At 41.8% G+C, this 21,936-nt stretch overlaps 1 protein-coding gene across 1 annotated transcript in view; it reads left to right on the top strand.

Annotated features, from left to right (window-relative positions):
* Positions 1 to 21,936, top strand: part of FSTL4 (follistatin like 4) — a 464,313-nt gene that overhangs the window by 404,404 nt on the left and 37,973 nt on the right. The window contains exon 8 of the mRNA XM_075068134.1: positions 21,390 to 21,510. Within this exon, the coding sequence (XP_074924235.1) occupies positions 21,390 to 21,510 (121 nt within the window). The remainder of the gene's footprint in view (positions 1 to 21,389; positions 21,511 to 21,936) is intronic.

Genomic DNA, 21,936 nt, shown 5'->3' with positions numbered 1-21,936 from the left:
TTAGATTAGCTACAGTGGTACTTAGTCAAACTGTTCACATTGAGAAGACCCAGAAGCCTCAGACTTTTATATACAATATTATTTTTATGTAACATATATTAGATAACTGATCTTTTCTCCAAACTTTCTTCAGCTCTCATACCTTTCACTACAGTTTTGAGAACAGAGGCGTATATTTTCACCTACAATAAGGCACCTAAATCCACAATTTGACACATAAATAAGTGGCCTAATTTTTACATGGCCCCACAGCTGCAGTGGAAGTCAGTGGGCTGAGCACCTCTGAAAATCAGGCCACTTTTTAGATGCTTAAATATATGCCCAATTTTAGTCACCTAGTTTTAAAAATGATGGTCAGTGTTTGCCCCTAATGAGTCAATCATGAGACAGTACAGTACTTCGCTTCAGAAACTCAAGACATTTCCGATTACATGCTGCCATGTGATATGACTAACACAGGCTATCATGCTCATCAGCTGTGAATATGGTTTAATAATAATCCCTTTTAAAGAAACATCAGTTCTGAGCAAAACACAACACTGAACGGATTAAAAAATAGTCAGAGTCACACTGCCAGCAAAACCGGCAAAAAGAAATCAGATTTCCACTGCTTCACAATGAAGTAAATTATTTTAGTTCTTACCCTCTTGATGAAAACAAAAAAGGCAAGCTATTGCAGATTGAAAACCATCATTTAGCCACTGTCATGCTGTTGGAGCGGTTCACGCCCGTGACTGCCAACCTCCAGGGCAGACTGTGAAGAAGCCGGGCAGAGACCTCAATAGTTAGATTTTACCAACCTAGTAACAAATGTGAACTTCTGAAGCACTACAAGAGTCTTACCGTGGAGTAACAGACACTCTCCTTGGGCATTGCAGTCTATCTTGCCACCCAGCGTAGTGATAGTTGGTTGTTTGTACACCAAAGATCTCAAAATACTCAGGTTGCGCCCAGTCCTAAGAAAACCAGTCATATACCCCAGGTCAATATGTACTTTAGATCTCTCACCAAAGACAATGCTTGCAGCCAGTCCTGTAATAGGCTAACTAAAGAGTTATTCCAAAGTTAAAGCAGTAGGCATACATGCACAAAGGAGTTGCAGTCTATGATTTTAAAAGGTTACAGACCTTTATCAGCTCTGAATGTCTTTCAGGGCTAAGTAGAGTAACCAGACAGCAAAAAATCGGGACGGGGGGTAATAGGCGGACTTATATCAGACAAAGCCCCAAATATCAGGACTGTCCTTATAAAATCAGGACATCTGGTCACCCTAGGGCTCACCATGTTGATCCTGGGGATCTGTGCTTCTATTTTATAGCTCCAGCCCTGTGAGAGTCCAAACAGCAAACGACAGATGAAAAATTTCAGTTTCAGAGCAAACACAAGTAAAAAGCAACTTAATTGGGGGGAGGGGTGAGAGAGAAATATAAAATGTTCAACTCACCTGAGGGGGGGGGGGGGGAAATGACCTCAGGGCTTCCCCCCATGGCAGGGCGAGTGGCACTCGTGGCTCCAGTCCCACAGTGTGGTGGGAACATGGAGGCTTGGGGCTTCCTGCCCATGGCGGGGTGAGCCAGCACTCATGGCTCCAGCCCCGCAGGGGGGCACCGAGACTTGCCGTGGGCTGGATGAAATTAAGCAATGGGCCAGATGCAGCCCATGGGCCGTAAGTTTCCCACCCTGACATATGTGAAACAGACTGGTTTCCAGCAGCAGTGAATTTGTTAGTGCTTGGCAAGAGCTTGGCACCTGGTCTCCCAGCATTCGAGCTCCAGAAAACTCTTTCCTCTACCAGAACAGCAAATTACGAGTCGGACAAGTTCCCAATTTTACCTGGGTTCAGACTTTCTTCATTTTCATCTTCTGAACAGTGCAGAAGCCAATCTTTTTTTTTTTTTTTTGATGAATTGGTCACTGGTTTTTGGTGAACTGGCTAAAGGGAAGTTAAAAATTAATTGCAGCATCTCATACATCTGTGGACTTCTAAGCAAGAGTACAATCCAACTACAGTCAGTGGGGTTATTTCCATGGACTTTGCTGGGAGTTTGATTGGATCCTAAGGAGTCAGTAAGATTTTTGTCTGAATTAAGATTGCAGGTTGAGTCCTGAAAACTATCTGGAGTTAGACTTTGTACCTTTTGCAGAATAAATGTTCAATGATAAGGAACTTGTATTGACTTTCTAGGTTCTGGTTTTGTATGTGTCCAAAAATATATATATATATTTAGGGACTACTCATGCATCAGTCTCCACAGGAGTTTTGTGCATCAGTACAGTTGTATACCATACTCAGTCTGAATCCTAAGCAATACTTCACAGAAAATGTCTACCTTCATGCTGCACTGTACCCAAGTTGGTGCACTGGTACATATTTAGGCTAAAAGGGACCAGAGTGAGTGAAGTGATTGCAGGCCAGCAGTAGGCCTGGCCAGGCAAAACCTGGATTCCTTGTTGCAAGTGCGCAGGAATGGCTTCCCATGTAACTCGTTGCTCACACTCTGTTGCTGGAGTAACTAAAGAGCTGCACTTGAGTCAGCTGCTAATGACAAGGATGAGAAATGGTACTTCAGATATGTGTCTTCTCCTCCCACATCCATGCATATCCCTCTGTTTTGCAAGATCCATCCCCCATGCACATCCCACCTTATTTTGACTGATTCTGGATTCATCCATAGACCCTTTAGGATGTATATAATAAATCTGCTCTTAAAAATCCATCATAAATGTGTGATTTTGAAATCCATTCTAGAATTAACAGCCCATATAATAATTAAGTTAAACTTCTCATAGAGCAGGCTGTATGAAGGAGAAATATCCTCTTTGTCCTTAATGTAGTTTCCACTATTAACTAATAAAAAGGTCACATGTGAGAAACCCTTCTGAATATCCTGGCTGATGGAACAGGCTATTAAAATGATCACGCTCTCATGTCATCTTAGATTATACAGTAATCGAGTGATGTGAGGAAAGTACGGGATGTTGCACAGTTCGAGAGAAGCTTTTTCTTTAAAGTCAAAGATTAAAAATTGCAATTGGTCATACAATACGTAGCAAGTGACTTAGGTCCTTCTAGACCCTGGATGGTGAAGGTTAAATGGAAAATTGATATTTATGATGTTTTCAGGATACATAATCTCTTGTACTGGCATCATAATAAGGTTCATGGATCTTGTATCTATTTGGTGCCTTCATTGGACTATTTCTGTTCTGGTTCAGAGGCTAAAATTAAATAGGTTGTTAGTGCAACCACAAAAATACCAACATGAGAAACATCTGGCTGTTTGTTTTGTCCTTTGAAGTACATAGTCTTAGACTGTAAGGCCATTATGTTCTCAGTAACACATCAACATGTATGATGAAAATTTAGATCAATAAGGGGTTTTGAACCATCCTCTGTCTTTACAATGAATAGTACAATCTGGGGCTTTAATATTTATTTAGAACAGGGGTGGGCAAACTTTTTGGCCCAAGTGCCACATCTGTATGGGGAAATTGCATGCAGGGCCATGAATGTAAGGAGGTTGGGGTGCGGGGCGTAGGAGGGCATGCAGGGTGCAGGAAGGGGCTTAGGGCAAAGGTTTGGGGCAGAGGAGAGGTGCAGAGTGCAGGAGGGGGCTCAGGGCAGGGGTGCAGGGAGGGATATGGAGTGCTGGAGGGAGTCAGGGCAGGAGGTTGGGTCTTAGGGTAGGGGGTTGGGGTGCAGAAGGGTACAGGGTGCAGCAGGGGGCTCAGGGCAGGGGGTTGGGGTGCAGGAGGGGTGCGGAGTGTGGCAGGGGGCTCAGGGCAGGGGATTGGGGTAACGGGTATGTCAGAGGACTCAGGGCAGGGGGTTGGAGTGCAGGAGGGGTTCGGGGTGCGGGCTTCCCTGAAGCTCTCATTAGCAGGGGAAGTGCCTGCAGGTGAGGGCAGTGCATGGAGCCCTCTATGCCCCTTCTTCCCCCAGGGGCCACAGGGACATGGTGCCAGCTGCTTTCGGTAGCGGCATGGGGCCCACAGCGCCATGGGGGTGGCAATTCCACGGGCCAGATCCAAAGCCCTGACAGGCTGGATCTGGCCCACAGGCCATAGTTTGCCCAACTCTGATTTAGAATGTCTCTGGGAGTATGTCTGCTGCTTTGAAAGAGTACAGGTCAAAGGTCCCCTCTTCAGCGCCTCCTGCTGGTTACTGTTGAGTGGTAACAGGCACATGACTTAACTCCCCTTTCTTCTTTTGGGTTTCTGTTCTCCCTGGCTAAGCAGTGCCTCACCCTTTGAAGTGCTGCAAGGCAAGGGAGACCTTGCCTTCCATTCTCATCCCCACTTAATGCATCTATGCAAAACAAGATACATGCTAGCCCCGAAGGTGTTTAGCCTGATGCTGGAATTATTTCAAAGGATTAGAACCCCAGCAGTTCCAGAAGCTGAACCTAAATGAAAGGCACCTAAATTGCATCACTGGTTCAGGCAGTTCCCCTACCTTTCAATAGGCACATCATCATTTCATGAAAGTAGTAATATTAAAGGTCAGAACAGCCTTCTTATAACTGAATACTGTCTAATTATTACAAGAATGCTCTGATATAGTCAGGGGGGAAAAAATCCTTTTCTCCTGAATCCATTTGCAGAATAGGCATGGATTTCCCATGTACTGCATAGAAAGGCATAGGGATCAGCCACATTCACTGTCACTGTCCTTTGGACCCCAAAGAGAGTTCTCTGTGATGTCCAGTAATTGCATGGGGTATCGGGGTAGCTATTAATTAATATTATTATTTGTATTGCGGTAGCACCTGAAAAGCCCAATCATTGACCAGGGCTCCATTCTGCTAGGTGCTGAACAGCTGGGGCACAAAATGATATTCCCTACCTCAAAGAGCCTAAGTAGCTAGTGGGACTAGACCTATGGTTTGATGTGCATCTACCCCTCTATAGTCCTGAGATTACTCTGAAAAGGTAATAAAGCTCTTTCTTCAGTGAAGAACACCCCCACACACACACACCTCCTTTAAAGGGAAGAAAAAATAGGGGGACAGTGGACCACAGAGCTAGGGGGAAGGCAAAGTGTTTCTTCAAGCATGGCACTGTGTCTCAGAAACATCCATTGAAATCCATAGGTTCTGGAAGGTGAACAGAAAGTTTGTTCCTTAGGAGAAGAGGCAAACTCTGCCATCCCGTTGAGGAGCAACTTGGAGTCAACTCAGTGGGGAGTCCTTTGTGGAGTTCCAAAGCTGAGGAGGCAGGGAGTTGTGTGTACATGTCAGTATAAAATGTCAGAATAAAGTTCACAATGTCTAGTGTAGACAAGGAGAGCAAATACCAATTTGAATTAATGATTTCAGCTAACAGAATCTGTGGGTTTTGCACTTTTAGGTAGTGAGTCACATTGTTTGAATATGTTGTGCAGCAGTAACATTCTTTTTTCAGACTACATTAGGCAAACAAATATATATCTTTGAGACAAGGGGCTGGTCTACACTACGGGGAAAAATCGATCTTAGATTCGCAACTTCAGCTACGTGAATAACGTAGCTGAAGTCAAATATCTAAGATCGGATTACTCACCCGTCCTCACCACATGGGATCGATGTCCGCGGCTCCCCCTGTCGATTCCGGAACTCCGTTGGGGTTGGTGGAGTTCCGGAATCGATATAAACGCGCTCGGGGATCGATATATCGCGCCTAGATGAGACACGATATATCGATCCCCGAGCAATCGATTGTAACCCGCCGATATGGTGGGTAGTGTAGACGTAGCCAAGGTAAACTTGATGCAGGTGCATCTCTGCATAGTTTGAAACATCACAATTCCAGGAGGTCTGAACTGTTTATATTATTCAGGAGACTTAATGTTTTCTCTTTTATTTTTTCAAATGCACCAGTGGGCAGATGTTAAATCTTTTTTCCTGCTGCTATCCCTGAACACTTGCCATCCATAGTCCTCGCATCACAACTATTATTAGGAACTGTCTGATTACAGGAAATAAGAGCAATATCTTGTTGGTTCCAAACCCTACAATCTAGACGTTAATAATTTGATCGTAATTCCCAAAAGGAGCAACCAGGGAATAGAATGATTTAGCTGAGACTTTGTAGTGAATTAGGATTGCTCTTCCCTCCCTTCTTCATGAGACTTTCCTGTATACACATTTTTAAATAATTATCCCAGTATTCGTTACAGAGAAAATAGCTCAGTGTGTTAGTACAAACAAAGTAATAAAATATAGGTTACAATAAATCACTAATAAGCATTTTAGAAATATATGGAGCTATGTGGACACTTAGATTAGGTAGGCGGATGGTAGATAAAGAAGGGAGATGTCATTACCTGTCTGGACTAGAAACAAGGGGTGAAAATCTGGCCCTACTGAATTTAATTGGAGTTTGACATTGACTTTAATAGGGCCAGGATTTCACCCAAGAGCTTTATGGCATTGAAATGGGAAGAATGCCACTTTCCAGTGGGATATATGATACTAGCTGCTAAATCTGGAACGCTCACACTTTTCGCCAAGAAAAGTCACAATATATCAGACTTTAAACCTGCAGGATTGAATAACAGGATATTGCCTGTCGTTAACATAAAATCTATGTAATTTTGGGCAGAAAAGGTCCACATCTGGGGAGGAAGAAGATAATATTACACTTGTAGTTTATTTAAAAAACAGATGACAGGTGTTTGAAGCTTCTGAGAAATTTGGAATGTCAGATGTAATCCCTCTATAGATGGATCAGACACACACTGTTTTTTCTGTGTGTGTGTGTTTAACAACAGGTAAGTGTACAAATATGCATGCACATTTGTTTTTTACAGCACATTCCATGTGAGAATCTGAATTAATCTGAAAACATTACATATTAAAATTTCACAACATACCAGAGAAGCAGAGCGATGAACAAAACAGAGATCTAAAATTAAAAGGGAGAAAGAAATTAACTGAAAAAACTCACTGCTGCAAGGTATTGAGACAAATACGATATTAAGATTAAAAAATTGATTTGATCTTAGGTTGAAATCTTGACCCATTGAGATCATTGGACTTCAATGATTTCACACACAAATGAACAAAGATACTTACAGTACCTTGAATAAAAATGTCAAGGACTGCCAATTCTTATGGTTCACAGTATAAGATGATTATTGATTGGAGTCACAAAGAAATCTCCTATGATATACCATTGCGTAACTGGCCAAGTGTATCACCTAGGTCTGGTCATTTGCTTTCTTCTGGAGTTCCTAGTATAGTGAACTATTAAAAGCATCTATCGGGACTCCAGCATTGAATCCAGTCCTTTGGCAGCATCCTTAGTCATGTGTTATGGAGATGCACTGAATCACTGCCCCTCACTAAGTGCCTTAGTGCTAAAGGTCTACAGGCCCACAGCAGCCACACCTCAGGCCCCTAATGGATGGATAGGCAGCACTTTCACTGGGGATCTGGATTATATAAAGGCCCTAACAGGAAGAGGAAGCTGTCCAGGCAGCAGAGCGGTGCCTGCTCGTTGCTGCCTAGACCGCCTTACCCTCCTGACTTGCTGGCTTGCCTGACCTCACTTCCCTTGGCCACTGACTGCGCCCCTTGGATTGGATCTTCCAGCTACTGACCCCTGAGAGAATTCTGACCATTGCCCCAGACTGTCTCTGATATGGATTGAGCTGCCAGCTACCTGACTACTTGCTCACACTTGACTTCTGCTCTGGAACGCCCCTTTGCCTCCCCTCTGCCGCGAGGCATTACAACATCTTAAGACTATTGATATGGTAACATCTTCCTTCCGAGGTAACTCATCAGGAAGTCTGCTCCATGATTATTATTATAATGCTGACTTTGAATATGTATGAAATTCAGGGAGCATGTAGAAGTTGGTTATTATCTACAATATAATAAAGAAGCTCCAGAAAATGCCCCCTTTCCATATTTTTTTCCTGTCCTGTGGGCCAACCAGCAGACTCTTATGTTGTGCTAAATACTTTTTAGTACAATAATAGAAAAAGAAAAACTAAACTCTCCATGAGGCTGCCTTTGCAGTAGCTTTTTTGCATTTGTTAAAGGCTGGATTTAACCCCATTTAAATTATTGAAATGATAAGTGTCACAGTTCAGGGCAAGTGCACCTGTATTCCCACTCCGTGGTCCACCAAGGGCGCCCATTCTAGGCTCCTAGCTCCTCTCTCGGGTAGAGGCCCACATGTCTCTCCCTCCTGCATGGGTTTTTTCAAGGCTGCACAGTCCCCTGTCATATTCCCAGCAAGCCAGACTGCCTAACAGGCCTGCGTCTGCACTTTGCTTACTCTTCAAAGGCTATGAACAATGTAATTGCCAGCAGTTATGAGTTACCATACAGCTGTTTCTAAGCAAGCATATTTATTCTTAGGGTTAAAGCATGACAGAGAAAACACTGAAAATAAGAAAAGAAACCATGTGCATGCTAATAAGCTTATTAGCTCACCCCTGCAAAATCCAAGCTCAGGCTCTGGTAGGTATCAGTCTTTCTAACACTTCTGGAAGGATTGCCCCCCAGCTGCCTGGGACAGAGGGTTCTGTCCATTTGCTGGATCACACTGTCCCTGATAGGTGTTTCTCCATGAGCCTCTCCACGTAGTGATGTTACAACCAGAGTGAATTTGCCTAATCATCCCTCACTGTTCTTAGTCCCTGGGGGGCTGTGGTCACCCTCCCCCATGGAATTACATTCAGTCTCTGGCTCACAATGATACATAAAGTTAATATAGTAAGATCTCTCAATGATATTTTAGGAAATTGCCATATCTGTCACAATAAGCATGTTTAAAAGCAAGAACTAATAATTCTAATGAAGCATAAGTTCTCAGCTTGTCTCTGGAAATGAATTATTAAAAAGGTGAAAGAAAGTGATTTAAGGGTCCATGACTAATTTAGTTTTCATATGAATCACTCATGAATCTATTGTAAAAAAGATGAGACACATTTGGTTAGTGTGGAGAAATTATTTTCAAAGTGATAGACGTTATAGAGTTTGCATTGTAATTATAATCTCATTAAATGCCTGGGTACATTTTGTTTTAAACGTTATCAGACGGCTATTTCTGGGACTCTGAGGATCAAACAAGATTTTCAGAATACCAAAAAAAAAAAAAAAAAAAGAGAATTAACCAAAATTTAATCACAGTGTAGTCATCAATAAATACTGGCATTATTTCTTTACCTTTAGTGAGAAATACATTGCATAGCGAGGCATAAAATCAACCCTGAGATGCTGTAATCAGTTGGTTTGAAAAAACTTGGTTTTAGAGAGACAGTGGATACGAGATCATGTCCCATTTGGTCTATGAAATGCATTTACCAGTTAAAATAGTGATACTTTGTTCTTGCTTTTGTATGGGATGTTTCATTTCATATATAAATTCTGATGGACTAAAATGACAAGAATATCATTAACTAAGATTGTATGTGTTGCTAGGTCTTGAGATCAACCCTTTGACAGCTGCTGGTAATTACTGGCATTGGTAGCTCTTTATCATCATCAAATTAGAAATCCACGGAGCCTCTTCAGTCACCCTTTAGACAGGTGTTTATCAGCGGTGGGAAGCTGATGTTAGTTAAAATCAAGGATGGAGTAGGATTTCAGACTCTGGGTCAGCACAATGGGAGGGATGTGGGGCACACCATGTTTTCACGAGGCATGCAAGGCAGCAGGCAGAAGCATTTTTAGATGATCCAGATGTTCTCAGACATAAAAATTATAAATAGAGTTGGGCTCAAACCAAACCCTCAGATCTGATCTCCTCTGAAGTTTGGGTTGATTTAAAAAGTCAAACCCTGATGGAAGGTATACAAGTCTTTACAATAGGCCAAACCAGCAAAGACTAAACTTGAGGGTGTTCAAAATTCAAAGCCATAATTGCACTTGTAACTTGGAGTTTCCTCTGTGTCCTTGTTACCTTAGCCTAACATCTAGCTCCAGGCCAGGCCTTGGTCAAATACATAGGAGGGAGGGAGGCAGAAGGATGCTCCCTCTGAGTCTGTAGAGCCATTCCAAATGCTAAAGTAGCCCTTTATTCCACTAAAAGTGCCCACCATTCAGGGAGTTTCAACATGATGCACTATGTAGCAATAGATCTTCCTGGCTACTCTCTTATGGCACAGGAAGTTTGAGCAGGGCAGTGGCCCAGACAGTGCATATCCCCAGTGTGAGGCCCATCATCCCTTCCCACCCTTTTTAAAAGGAGATTCACAGTGGTTCCTTTTGCTAAGAGTTAGGGACAGAGGAAAGAACTAAATATGTGCAAGTGATCACCTATACCACATTCAAGTCCATCTTTAATACAGTTTTCCCATTAAGTATTTCAGCAACAACCCACTAAAGAAAGATGTGCATAAAATTCTTCTCTGCTGTGAGGTTAGACCACAATATGGTATGCTTAAAGGCTGTGACAGAATAGTTTGGTAAAGGCATACCTCTCATCCTGCCAAAGCCCACATCTAGTGGTGCAGTGTGTGAGAAGGATCCCAAATGAAAGCCACACGAAAATTATGAAGGACAAAAGGCTTAATCTGCAGCCAGGGAGATTTAAAGTAGGTATTAGGAAAAAAATTCTAGCTCTATGGGTAATTAAGCCGTGGAATAGGCTTCCAAGGGAGGTTGTGGAATCCCCGTTTCTGGAGGATTTTTAAGAACAGGTTGGACAAACATCTGTCAAGGATGGTCTGCTCTAGGTTTACTTGGCTTTGCCTCAATGCAAAGATTGGACGTTACTATGATTATTCATGCAGGATAATCTGAAAAGTGCTATGGGATTCATTCCTTTAGTGTAAATAACTCAGTAACCACAGCTGTGGGATTCTCTATTTCTGATGTAAATAATTTTCAGTAATAAAAGCAAGGGGACACCAAATGTATGTGGAACTGAGGCAGCTGTGATTAAATTAGTGATATGTCTCAAAAAGAGAGACCTGGTTAAAAGAACCAGGAGTTTGTGTTTGCTTTGTTCAGAACCTGGAACACTAACACTGTTTGATAAATAATTATAACAGTACCTGATCTACATTTTTGGTCTGTTCACACAATATGTATGTGTGGGAGTGAGAGAAAGACTACCACTTCTATGTGTGTGAAAGAGATTACCACTACCCTCTGTTGGATGCCACGTCAGACGTGCTTAAGTATGTGTCGCTGTGTAGCCAAATGCTACACTGCCCGATTGAGAGTGTTTAATGGTTGTCACTAGTACACTGGGGCTAGTTATGACTAGTACACTGTAGTCTGGTTTTCAGATACGGTCAAATATATTATTTGCACGTGATGATATTATGAATGTGCAGGCAGATTAGCTGTTAGCTTCTACCTGCTTATAGTTTGTCCGTACTTAGAGTATTTGTTCAGCAAAGTAGACACGTGGGATTGCACAAGTTTATCTTTGAAAATTAAAAATTAGCTGGCGCTGGCCCTTAGCCCCCTGTGCAGAAAGAGTGCTTTCACTCATGGCACCAAGCTGTAGTTTTTCCATTATTTCTTCTTTTATTTTTGCTTAAACCACTACAGATCATTCTATAAAATACTCAAGATTTTAGCATATGCTAATTGCCCTTTGCATCACTCTGGCAGGGCAAAAGGACCGCAAACCTGCCCTAGAAGGGCAGCTGGGCACTGCCCCTTGTATACTGTACACGCTTTCTTAGGTGACACAGAGTTGGTGTAGCTAGTTCTATGCCAGCTAGTCCTCCCACCTCAGTGTCAGGTACACACATGTTAAGTAGCCGTGAGCCTATTCTAATATGCACTGTGGGCCAAACTGCCCTCCAGGACTAGAAGCCAGAAAAACATCAATGCCCCCTTTGAACCTTCCACCTGCTCTTGGGTGCAGAAGCAGAAAGCTGGCTCACACTGGGGATTGAACCCAATGAGTCAACGTTTGCTACTCATTCCCTTTCTCTCAGCTTCATTCACTTATGTAGCAGTACAGGACTTGTGACATTACAATTACATATTGGATAGTGAATGAAATTGTTTCACCTGAGGCAAAATCAGTGGCATATTATTGCCTAGGCCAACAAGGCCTAGGCCTAAGGTGGCAAATTTGCTCATGACCCCTCCCCAACTCTGCCCCTTCCCTAAATCCCTGGCCCGCTTCCTCTCCCAGAGGTGCTGCACTTGCCTCCGTCCACTTCCTTCCTAGGCTTGCCGCGCGAAAGCGCTGGGAGGGAGGGAAAGAAGCAAATAGCGGTGCGCTCGGAGAAGCAAATAGCGGTGCGCTCGGAGGAGGCAGAGCAGAGGTGAGCTGGGGCCCACGGGTGTGGGGCGTAACCCGGGGGCGGGATCTACTCCCCGCCCCAGCTCATCACCGCTCCACTGCTGCCATCCCCCGAGTGTGCTGCAACTCCCCTTCTCCCCGCTCCCTCCCAGGCTTGCTGCAGGGGAGCGGAGGTGAACTGGCGCTGGGAGGGGGGAGAAGGCGGCAATTTTTTGAGGGTCTAGGGGCGGCAAATTTGTTAATCCGCTACTGGGCAAAATGTGAGGTGGATTTACAAACAAAATTGTACACATCTCTGAGTGTGGTATCTCAGAACCTTAGCAGATCATGATGTCAATGAATGTATTGGGAAGGAGAAGCAGGATAAATAAACATGCAAAATGTTTTGTTTATCAAGACCAGTACCTTGGTAATCAGTACAGATGGAAGGGGAATGGAATGCAGAAAAGACGTGTCATTTGTCTACAGTAGTTTTGTTTTAAAATTGACTGTGTATGGTAATGACTTTAAGATTGCTAAATATCATACCAGGTTCTGAACAATTTAAAACACTGGCTTTTAATTTTTGCAAAGTTTGAATGAGTGAATTATCAATCCTTTTTTTTTTTTTTTGAAGGGTAACTGCAAAATGTGAATGATACTCAAGAGGAAGTACAGCGGTTTTTATTTCAAGGAGGGAAAAAGTGATACAAGCTGTAGAATAAGACAGTTTGCCATCTGTCACTGCTTGAACTTATCAGTCATGAACCTGCTGAAAAACAAGGATTTTTACTAAAACATTTAACAGTTCTTTTGTAATGAGATTAGTAGATTGTACCACATACAAAGGCAACCTTAATTCTGGCATTACCTAACTTTCAATGCTTGACTTTTCAACCTACATAATGTTCTTCTGAGATAGGGTGGGTGGGTGCATGCATGCATATGCCTATCACAGTTCTAGAGCAAATGGCACCTTAGACCCCCTTAGGTGCTTGGCTTCCTGAACCTCACTGCTGGAACCATGCAGTCCAGATGCTCTTCGACTGCCTCTCTGGGAAGCAGTCCCTCTGTTTTTCAACCATGTTAACACAACAGGCCCACCTGTGTTAGGCACCTGTAAGACTTTTCATTCTGGGGACCTGTGAGTTGATTAAAGTGACTCAGTGCTTTTCAAAGCAATGTATTATTTATTCATTCTCCCAAAAGGTACAGAGCACATAGAGCAAAGGGTAAAAACAATAAGAGGTCTATATACATGGGTCTTAGTTACACTTTAATCTTTCCTGACAGCTTCTATAAGTTCCCCTCAGGTCAGCCAAACTCCGTGTCTGGCTGGGAGAAGCAGACTGTCCTGCTCGCAGCATGTTCTCTGTCTGTGTGTTGCCTTGTGAGCTGCGTGCTTTCAACTAAAGTGACCACCTTTTCAAAAGGCAAAAGCAGGACACATGCAAGACTCCCTGCCCCCTCGCTTCTCTTTCCACTAGAGCGCCCAACCCCCCTCCTCCCCCTGAGGCTTTGCCCCTACACCTCCTCTTCCCCCTAAGGTCCCACTCCCTGGCCACTCCCAGAGCCAGGCTGTGGTAAGAGCCACCCAGTGACCCTGTCCTTCTGTGCAGAGCCCTGGACCTTCCACCTGCCCTAGGCAGGGGGTTGGGGGGGGGGCCCAAGAACAGCCCCTGATCTGTGTCCCCCCTCCCACCCCGGGCACACCATCCAGGGCTCCCCACAGCAGCCCGGGTTCCCTTAGTGGCTCTTAGTACTGCCCAGCTTCGGCTTCTGGCCTGAGTAGGGTTGGGTCCCCAGGGGGAAAGGAGAAGCAGGGGGAGGGGCTTTGTGGCACGATGGGGGACAATAAGACCCACCTAGCCCCCCCCCACACACACACACAACAGGAAGAGCCTCAGGCAGGTGTGGAGAGGCACCACAGGAAATCTGGAGTCATTCAGCTTAGGATTGGGACTTGAACTCTGCATTTCAGGAGTGTCCCGCCCAATTCAGGACGGGTGGTCACCCCAGCTCTCACTGACAGTCCCTGGGCAGCCTTTCTTAGCTCACCCAAATGCTTTCCCTTCTCTAGGCCTGGGGTCCTGTAATGGCTTATTTCCCTTGATCTCTCTCTTCTCAGCTTTGGCAAAATGCTGTAGTCACCAGGTTTGGGGTTTAGGAGTCACCTCTTCATGGCTGTTAGCTGACTATTGGATTAGAGTGTTTGTTGGCATGCTCGTTATTGAGGCCATTATTTTAATCTTTCTTCCTTTGTTCTTTTAACAAGCCCTTTTGGTCTAACTCCATAGCAAATAACCCATCCAACACAGAGTTATGCATTATATGCATAAACAGTACAGCTATTTCCCAGATTGTTACAATGTGTATACGTAAATGTAAAACCCTGATGTACTAACTGATCTGATCCATAGGGGAAAAACAGAGAAAACCATAAGATGCAAATAAGGAAAATAACAGCCATTAATGTTACAAAAATACAATATTTTTTCTGTAGACAATATACAGCATTGGGAGAGACTGTAATAGTCCCAGGTTTTGATATCGGTCATCCTGAGTAATGCTCTTATCTTCAGTCATGGGGATTTACTATATATGCATAACTGCCTGCACACTGCAAATATTATCCCTCTATGTTTGACATTAAAATATGGTATTATCTCAATCATACTTGATAAACTTCTTTATTAAGAATTAGAAAATAGTTTTTAAAAGTCAAAACCATGCTTTGAAGAAAAAGCTTTTCTTTGGAGGAACAATATGTTAGAGGAGAGGAATAATAGTATGATCTTGCATCTGTTTGTTTTTGGAAGGATCTTTGCTTGCACTAATACATTTGTGTGCATCAGAGAAAATATATCATCCATAAAAAGACAATTACAGAGCACCAACCAAGCGTTTCAAACATTATTCAGCAATGTCTATAAGGAAGCATCACTTGAAAGAAAGATTTTATTGTTTTGTTTTTCTATAACTCCATATAAATCATTCCATAAAAGTAGCCACCTTACTTTTATTGATTGAAACTCAATCTAAGCTGCATCAAGGATTAGCTTTCAAAAATGTTAAATATCCTGAATAATATGCAGTTTGCTTATCTGGTGCAATTTTATTTTTTTTTTATTAACCTGGTTGCCACCTAGAGCTGAGTGAATGGTTGCTGGCCAAACCGAAAAAAATCAATCTGAAAAACAAGAAAATATTTGGTGTATGTGTTTCAATGTGTCATTATAACCTTTACCCCAGTGGTTAAGATACCTGCCTGTGATTCAGGAGACATAGGGTTGAATTCCCACTCTGGAGCAGGGACTTGAACTCAGATCTCCCCCTTCTCAGTTAAGTGCCCAAACCACCTGGCTATAGTCTATTTTGAGGTAGCTATCTGTCAGTCTCTCCTGTTGAAGCCGGTCTACCTTGTATAAATACATGAATATTCATTGAGCCAACAAGAGAAAGAATGACTCATAAGCCTGGTGATTTGGGCACTATACATGGAGATTCCCTATGTCCTAATAAGGAGGAGAGAATGGAAAATGATAAAATACAGGGAGGATTTGATGAGAAACATTCAAATGAAAAAAAGTCCCATTCAATTACATCATGCAACAGGGGACAGCCAAAAAATGGCAAATGTTTAAAATGCTTATATACCAAGGCTAGAAGTCTAAATAATAAAATGGTGAACTAGAGTGTCTAGTATTAAATGAGGATATTGATATAATAGGCATCACAGAAACCTGGTGGGATGAGGATAATCAATGGGACACAGTAATACCAGGGTACAAAATATATCGGAAGGACAGAACAGATCATACTGGTGGGGGGTGGCACTATATGTGAAAGAAAGCGTAGAATCATATGAAGTAAAAATCTTAAATGAACTAAATTGTACTATAGAATCTCTATGGATAGTAATTCCATGCTTGAAAAATAAGAGTATAGCAGTAGGGCTATATTACAGACCACCTAACCAGATGGTGTTAGTGACTCTGAACTGCTCAGGGAGATTAGAGAGGCTATTAAAATAGAAGACTCAATAATAATAATAATGATGGATTTCAACTATCCCCATATTGACTGGGTACGTATCACGTCAGGAAGGGATGCAGAGATAAAGTTTCTTGACACCTTAAATGACTGCTTTTGGAATAGCTAGTCCTGGAACCCACAAGAGGAGAGGCAATTCTTAATTTAGTCCTAAGTGGAGCACAGGATCAGGTCCAAGAGATGAATATAGCTGGACCTCTTGGCAATAGTGGCCATAATATAATTAAATTTAACATCCCTGTGGCGGGGAAAACTCCACAGCAGCCCAACACTGTGGCATTTAATTTCAGAAAGGGGAACTTCGCTAACCTCCTCATTTTTGTGTAACAGAAATTAAAAGGTACAGTGCCAAAAGTAAAATCCCTGCAAGATGCGTGGAAACTTTTTAGAGACACCATAATAGAGACTCAACTTAAATGCTTATCCCAGTATAAAAAAACATTGTAAGAGAACCAAAAAAGAGCCACCATGGTTATACAACAAAGTAAAAGCAGCAGTAAGAGGCAAAAAAGCATCCTTTAAAAAGTGGAAGATAAATCCTAATGAGGAAAATAGAAAAGAGTATAAACTCTGGCAAATGAAGTGTAAAAATATAATTAGAAAGACCAAAAAATAATTTGAAGAACAGCTATCCAAAGACTCCAAAAGTAATAGCAAAAAAAAATGTTAAATACATCAGAAGCAGAAAGCCTGCTAAACAACCAGTGGGGCCACTGGACGATCGAGATGCTAAAGGAGCACTCAAAGACAATAAGGTCATTGCGAAGAAACTAAATTAATTCTTTGCATCGGTCTTCACTGTTGAGGATGTGAGGGAGATTCCCAAACCTGAGCCATTCTTTTTGGGTGACAGATCTGAGGAACTGTCCCAAATTGAAGTGTCATTAGAGGAGGTTTTGGAACAAATTGATCAACTTCACAGTAGTAAGTCTCCAGGACCTGATGGTATTCACCCAAGAGTTCTGAAGGAACTCCCAAATGTGAAATTGCAGGGCTACTAACTGTCATCTGTAACCTATCATTTAAATCAACTTCTGTACCAAGTGACTGGAGGATAGCTAATGTGATGCCAATTTTTAAAAAGGGTTCCAACTATAGGCAACTATAGGCCAGTAATTCTCACTACAGTACTGGGCAAATTGGTTGAAACTATTGTAGAGAACAAAATTGTCAGACACATAGATGAACATAATTTGTTGGGAAATAGTCAACATGGGTTTTATAAAGGGAAATCAAGCCTCACCAATCTACTAGAATTCTTTGAGGGGGTCAACAAGCATGCGGGCAAAGGAGATCCAGTGGATATAGTGTATTTAGATTTTCAGAAAGCCTTTGACAAGGTCCCTCACCAAAGGCTCGTAAGCAAATTAAGCAGTCATGGGATAAGAGGGAAGATTCGCTCATGGACTGGTAACTGTTAAAGATAGGATACAAAGGGTAGGAATAAATGGTCAGTTTTCAGAATGGAGAGAGGTAAATAGTGGTGTCCCCAGGGATCTGTACTGGGCCGAGTCCTATTCAACATATTCATAAATGATCTGGAAAAAGGGGTAAACAGTGAGGTGGCAAAATTTGCCAATGATGCAAAAGTACTCAAGATAGTTAAGTTCCAGGCAGACTGCGAAGAGCTACAAAAGGATCTCACAAAACAGGGTGACTGGGCAACAAAATGGCAGATGAAATTTAATGTTGATAAATTCAAAGTAATGCACATTGGAAAACATAATCCTAACTATACATATACAATGATGGGGTCTAAATTAGCTGTTACCACTCAAGAAAGAGATCTAGGAATCATTGTGGCTAGTTCTCTGAAATCATCCACTCAATGTGCAGCGGCAGTCAAAAACGCAAGCAGAACGTTGGGAATCATCAAGAAACAGATAGATAACAAGACAGAAGATATCATATTGCCTCTATCTAAATCTATGGTACACCCACACCTGGAATACTGCGTGCAGATGTGGTCACCCCATCTCAAAAAAGATATATTGGAATTGGAAAAGGTTTGGAAAAGGTTCAGAAAAGGGCAACAAAAATGATTAGGGGTATAGAATGGCTTCCGTATGAGGAGAGATTAATAAAACTGGGACTTTTCAGCTTGGAAAAGAGGCGACTAAAGGGGGATATGATAGAGGTCTATAAAATCATGAGAGGTATAGAGAAAGTAAATAAGGAAGTGTTATTTACTCCTCATAATACAAGGACAAGGGGCCACCAAATAAAATTAATAGGTAGCGGGTTTAAAACAAGCACAATAAAGTATTTTTTCATGCAATACTATAATGGAGTTCAAAAGGGAGCTAGATAGATTCATGGAAGATAGGTCCATAAATGGCTATTAGCCAGGATGGACAGGAATGTGTCCCTCGCCTCTGTTTGCCAGAAGCTGGGATTGGGTGACAGGGAATGGCTCACTAGAAAACCTGTCTGTTCATTCCCTTTGGGGCACCTGCCACTGGCCACTGTCAGAGGACAAGATACTGGGCTTGATGGACCTTTGGTCTGACCCAGTATGGCCTTACGTTCTTATGACATAGCTTCTGCTGCTTATGGAGGCTGGAGTAGTTAAGCGGGCAGGAGAGCTCTCTCCCATTGGCTTAGACCGGTTACATTAGAGAACTTATAGCGGCGCAAGTGCATCGGTGCATCTGTGCTGCTGTAAACTTTAGTGTAGCTGTGTCCTAAGATCTTTGCTTCAGTATAAATGCAAGTTTTGTCCAAGTTTCCAGAAGTCATGCAATACAATGTGCTGAGTTGCATCTTGCATGTCATATTATTAGATGAACATTTTTCTCTGAATACAGATTTATGATAGAAGCGTGATTGATTTCAGTGGGAATGATCAATGCGCTATGCTTAGTAGCATTTGCAAGTTCAGGCCCTGACTTTCCATTAGCTATTTCCAATAGATCAGGCTATACTTTTTAAACTTAGAGTGAAATTCTGGCAGTCATTGGCAAACTCTCATTGACTTCACTGGGGCTTGGATTTCACTCTTTGGGCCAAATTCTGAGTAGATGCTTGAATAGGCAGACAAAAAATTGAAGGGAACACACAACTTTGTAAAGGAGCATTGGCAAAATTGTAGTTTATGTACTAAGGTCATGCTAGCAGAAACAACAGTTGCCATGTCCACAGTTATTTCTGCCACCTGTGAGTTTGTAGGCATCAAAGAGCATGATCTGGGATGAAGGGGCATGTTAGTTCCACTGGCAAGTTCCTCTCATGCTTCACTTCCTTATTCCATCTTGTAACATACAAAACTTAACAGAGCTCCAGGGCCACCTTTTCTACCCACTCATGTTCTGCCCTAGATTGATAGTATACCCTCATTGATGCCTGGTGTGATTCAGGGACAGAGATTAAAAAGAGTCAGTTAGCAATGTTTTTCTTTAAGCCCCAGCTGCTGGAATCAAGAAATTGAATGAGAATCACAGCTTCCATATTGTAATAACATCAGTCTCTAACCCTCATGGTTGCAGAGAAAACATTTTATGACCCGAAGCAAGGGAACCTTAGTGGCTCAGAAACCAGAAGACAAAAAAAAAAAAAAAGACAAATAAACCAGAAGACAAAATAAATCTCATTATTTTAAAACCAGTCTCATGATTGGAGGAAGGTGGGAGGGACTGACACAATTTTTGAAACACTTGGGGTTGGCAGTCCTGCAGTGGGAGATGATAGAGCCCTCCTGCCCAGTAACTGTGGCTGGAAAGATCTGGATAAAGAACTTGCTTGGGGTAAAGTCTGCTAACTGCACGTCCTTAGCATCCCTCAGCATCTCCAGGCATGTGGATGGGGGGCAACATTGGATACATCTGTCTCATCCCCATGGAAACGCTTTCTATTTGTCCTGAACAAAGACACACATTTTGGACTACACAGATTTCCACAATTCTTGCTGATGAGGGTTTGATGCATGTAACTCAGAATTTGGCCCCGTAACTAAGTTGTGTATGTTTTCAAGATCATATCAAAGAAACCAAATGTATTACATTTTATTCTTAAAGGGTGTATTTAAAAAGGATGGCACAACCAATAAAACTTCTTGTAGGGATTTTCCCATTGCATATTCCATATGTAGCTTTCCTTCCTCCATCCACACTTGGAGTTTGGTCAAATGTTCTTGGGTTTTGACCAGTGGAATAATTTTGCATCCTTCTTTGTTATTATCCAGTTGTATTTATTTCGTATTCCTCTTATTACATTGCATGAAATTATACTGTACTTCTCCAGTGAAATTCTGCAAAGGATTTCATTTCGCAAGCTTCATGCTTTGAGCTAATTAAGGAAAAATCATTCTTTGAACTAATTAACTATGTTTTTTTAAGTGTTTCCTTCTGGGTTTTGCATAAAAGTATAAACATTTTAGAGCAGCGGAAGTCTGAATGCTAATGAGAAGAGAAAAGAAGCTACTTTGTATGTTATTCCCCAGTATAGTCCTGTTTGGGATCACTTGCAATAACTTGATAAGCAGAGCACAAGGGCAAAATACCAAACCGAGCAACAAAGTCATGAAAATTCTCTGGAATAACTTTCATTTTAACTTACACATGGAGAAAATATAAGTAAAGCTGCTGCAGATGAGAGCTAGGGGAAAAGGCACATAACCAATTTTAAAAAATCAAAACATTTTTGAAAGAAATGCTCTTTTTCTCCTTAACTCCTAACTAGGTTTTGACATAAGGTGTTTTATAGATAACTGAGAAATAGTTTCAGTTCTTTCTCATCAGGACTCTAGGTCAAGGTGCACTGTGTTAGCAATCAGCATAGATCCAAACAGTCTTTAACTCACCCAGAAGTTAGAGCTTGCTCTATAGCCTTAGTAGACAGATATTAAATTCCACTATAAATTACTGATAGATGGCCAGAGATTGTCATCTTTTTACAAGCATCGAGCATCTTGTTAACACCGAGCAAAAAGTTCACACTCAATTGAATTACTTTAGTTGCATCACCTTACTCTTAAATTGTCACTCATTTCCTCCCACATGCTGATTTATAAATTCCAAAACTTACTACTGAAAATTCAAGCTGTGTTGCCAAGTTGAGATCCTATCAAAACAAGCTGAAAAAGCCTGGTTTTGTGTGATGTTTAAAATAAATTTGCTAAATAAGGCTTCTTTCTTGTCTTTGGTTACCTATAGGATTTTGGAGAAGATGATTCCCTCTACATCACCAAGGTAACAACTATTCACATGGGCAATTACACCTGTCATGCCTACGGCTATGAAGAGCTATATCAGACCCACATCCTTCAGGTGAATGGTTAGTAAATGGCATATATGACAATCCACTGAAAACGTTCCTGTAAGCAATGCTGAATATTAATCTTGTCCTCACAAAGTTATGAAATGGAGCATGCCGAATTTTCTCTGTAAAGGGAAAAAACCACAACTCCTGGTTTGCGCGCACACGTCATCATACTGTGCTACGCAAGTAAACCAAATAAAGTTAGTATTAGTAGAGTTAGTTAGGCTTTAGTAGGCATATCAGCCATTATAAAACAAAAAAATGTTTGGTAGTAAACTACAGTATTTTCTTGTATTAAACTGTAGTGCTTCACATCATAGTGTGGACAAATGACTATTTTTATCAGTAGGAGTATTACTTCAAATCACTCATTTCATATTTCAGAGACTGATTCATGATGTATTAAATGGTTTGGAATGCTGAAATCAATATACCATGATA

This window comes from Chelonoidis abingdonii, chromosome 7, assembly GCF_003597395.2.
Source record: "Chelonoidis abingdonii isolate Lonesome George chromosome 7, CheloAbing_2.0, whole genome shotgun sequence".
In the NCBI taxonomy this organism is placed as follows: Eukaryota; Metazoa; Chordata; order Testudines; family Testudinidae; genus Chelonoidis; species Chelonoidis abingdonii.
This window is presented reverse-complemented; position numbering and strand designations above follow the sequence as displayed.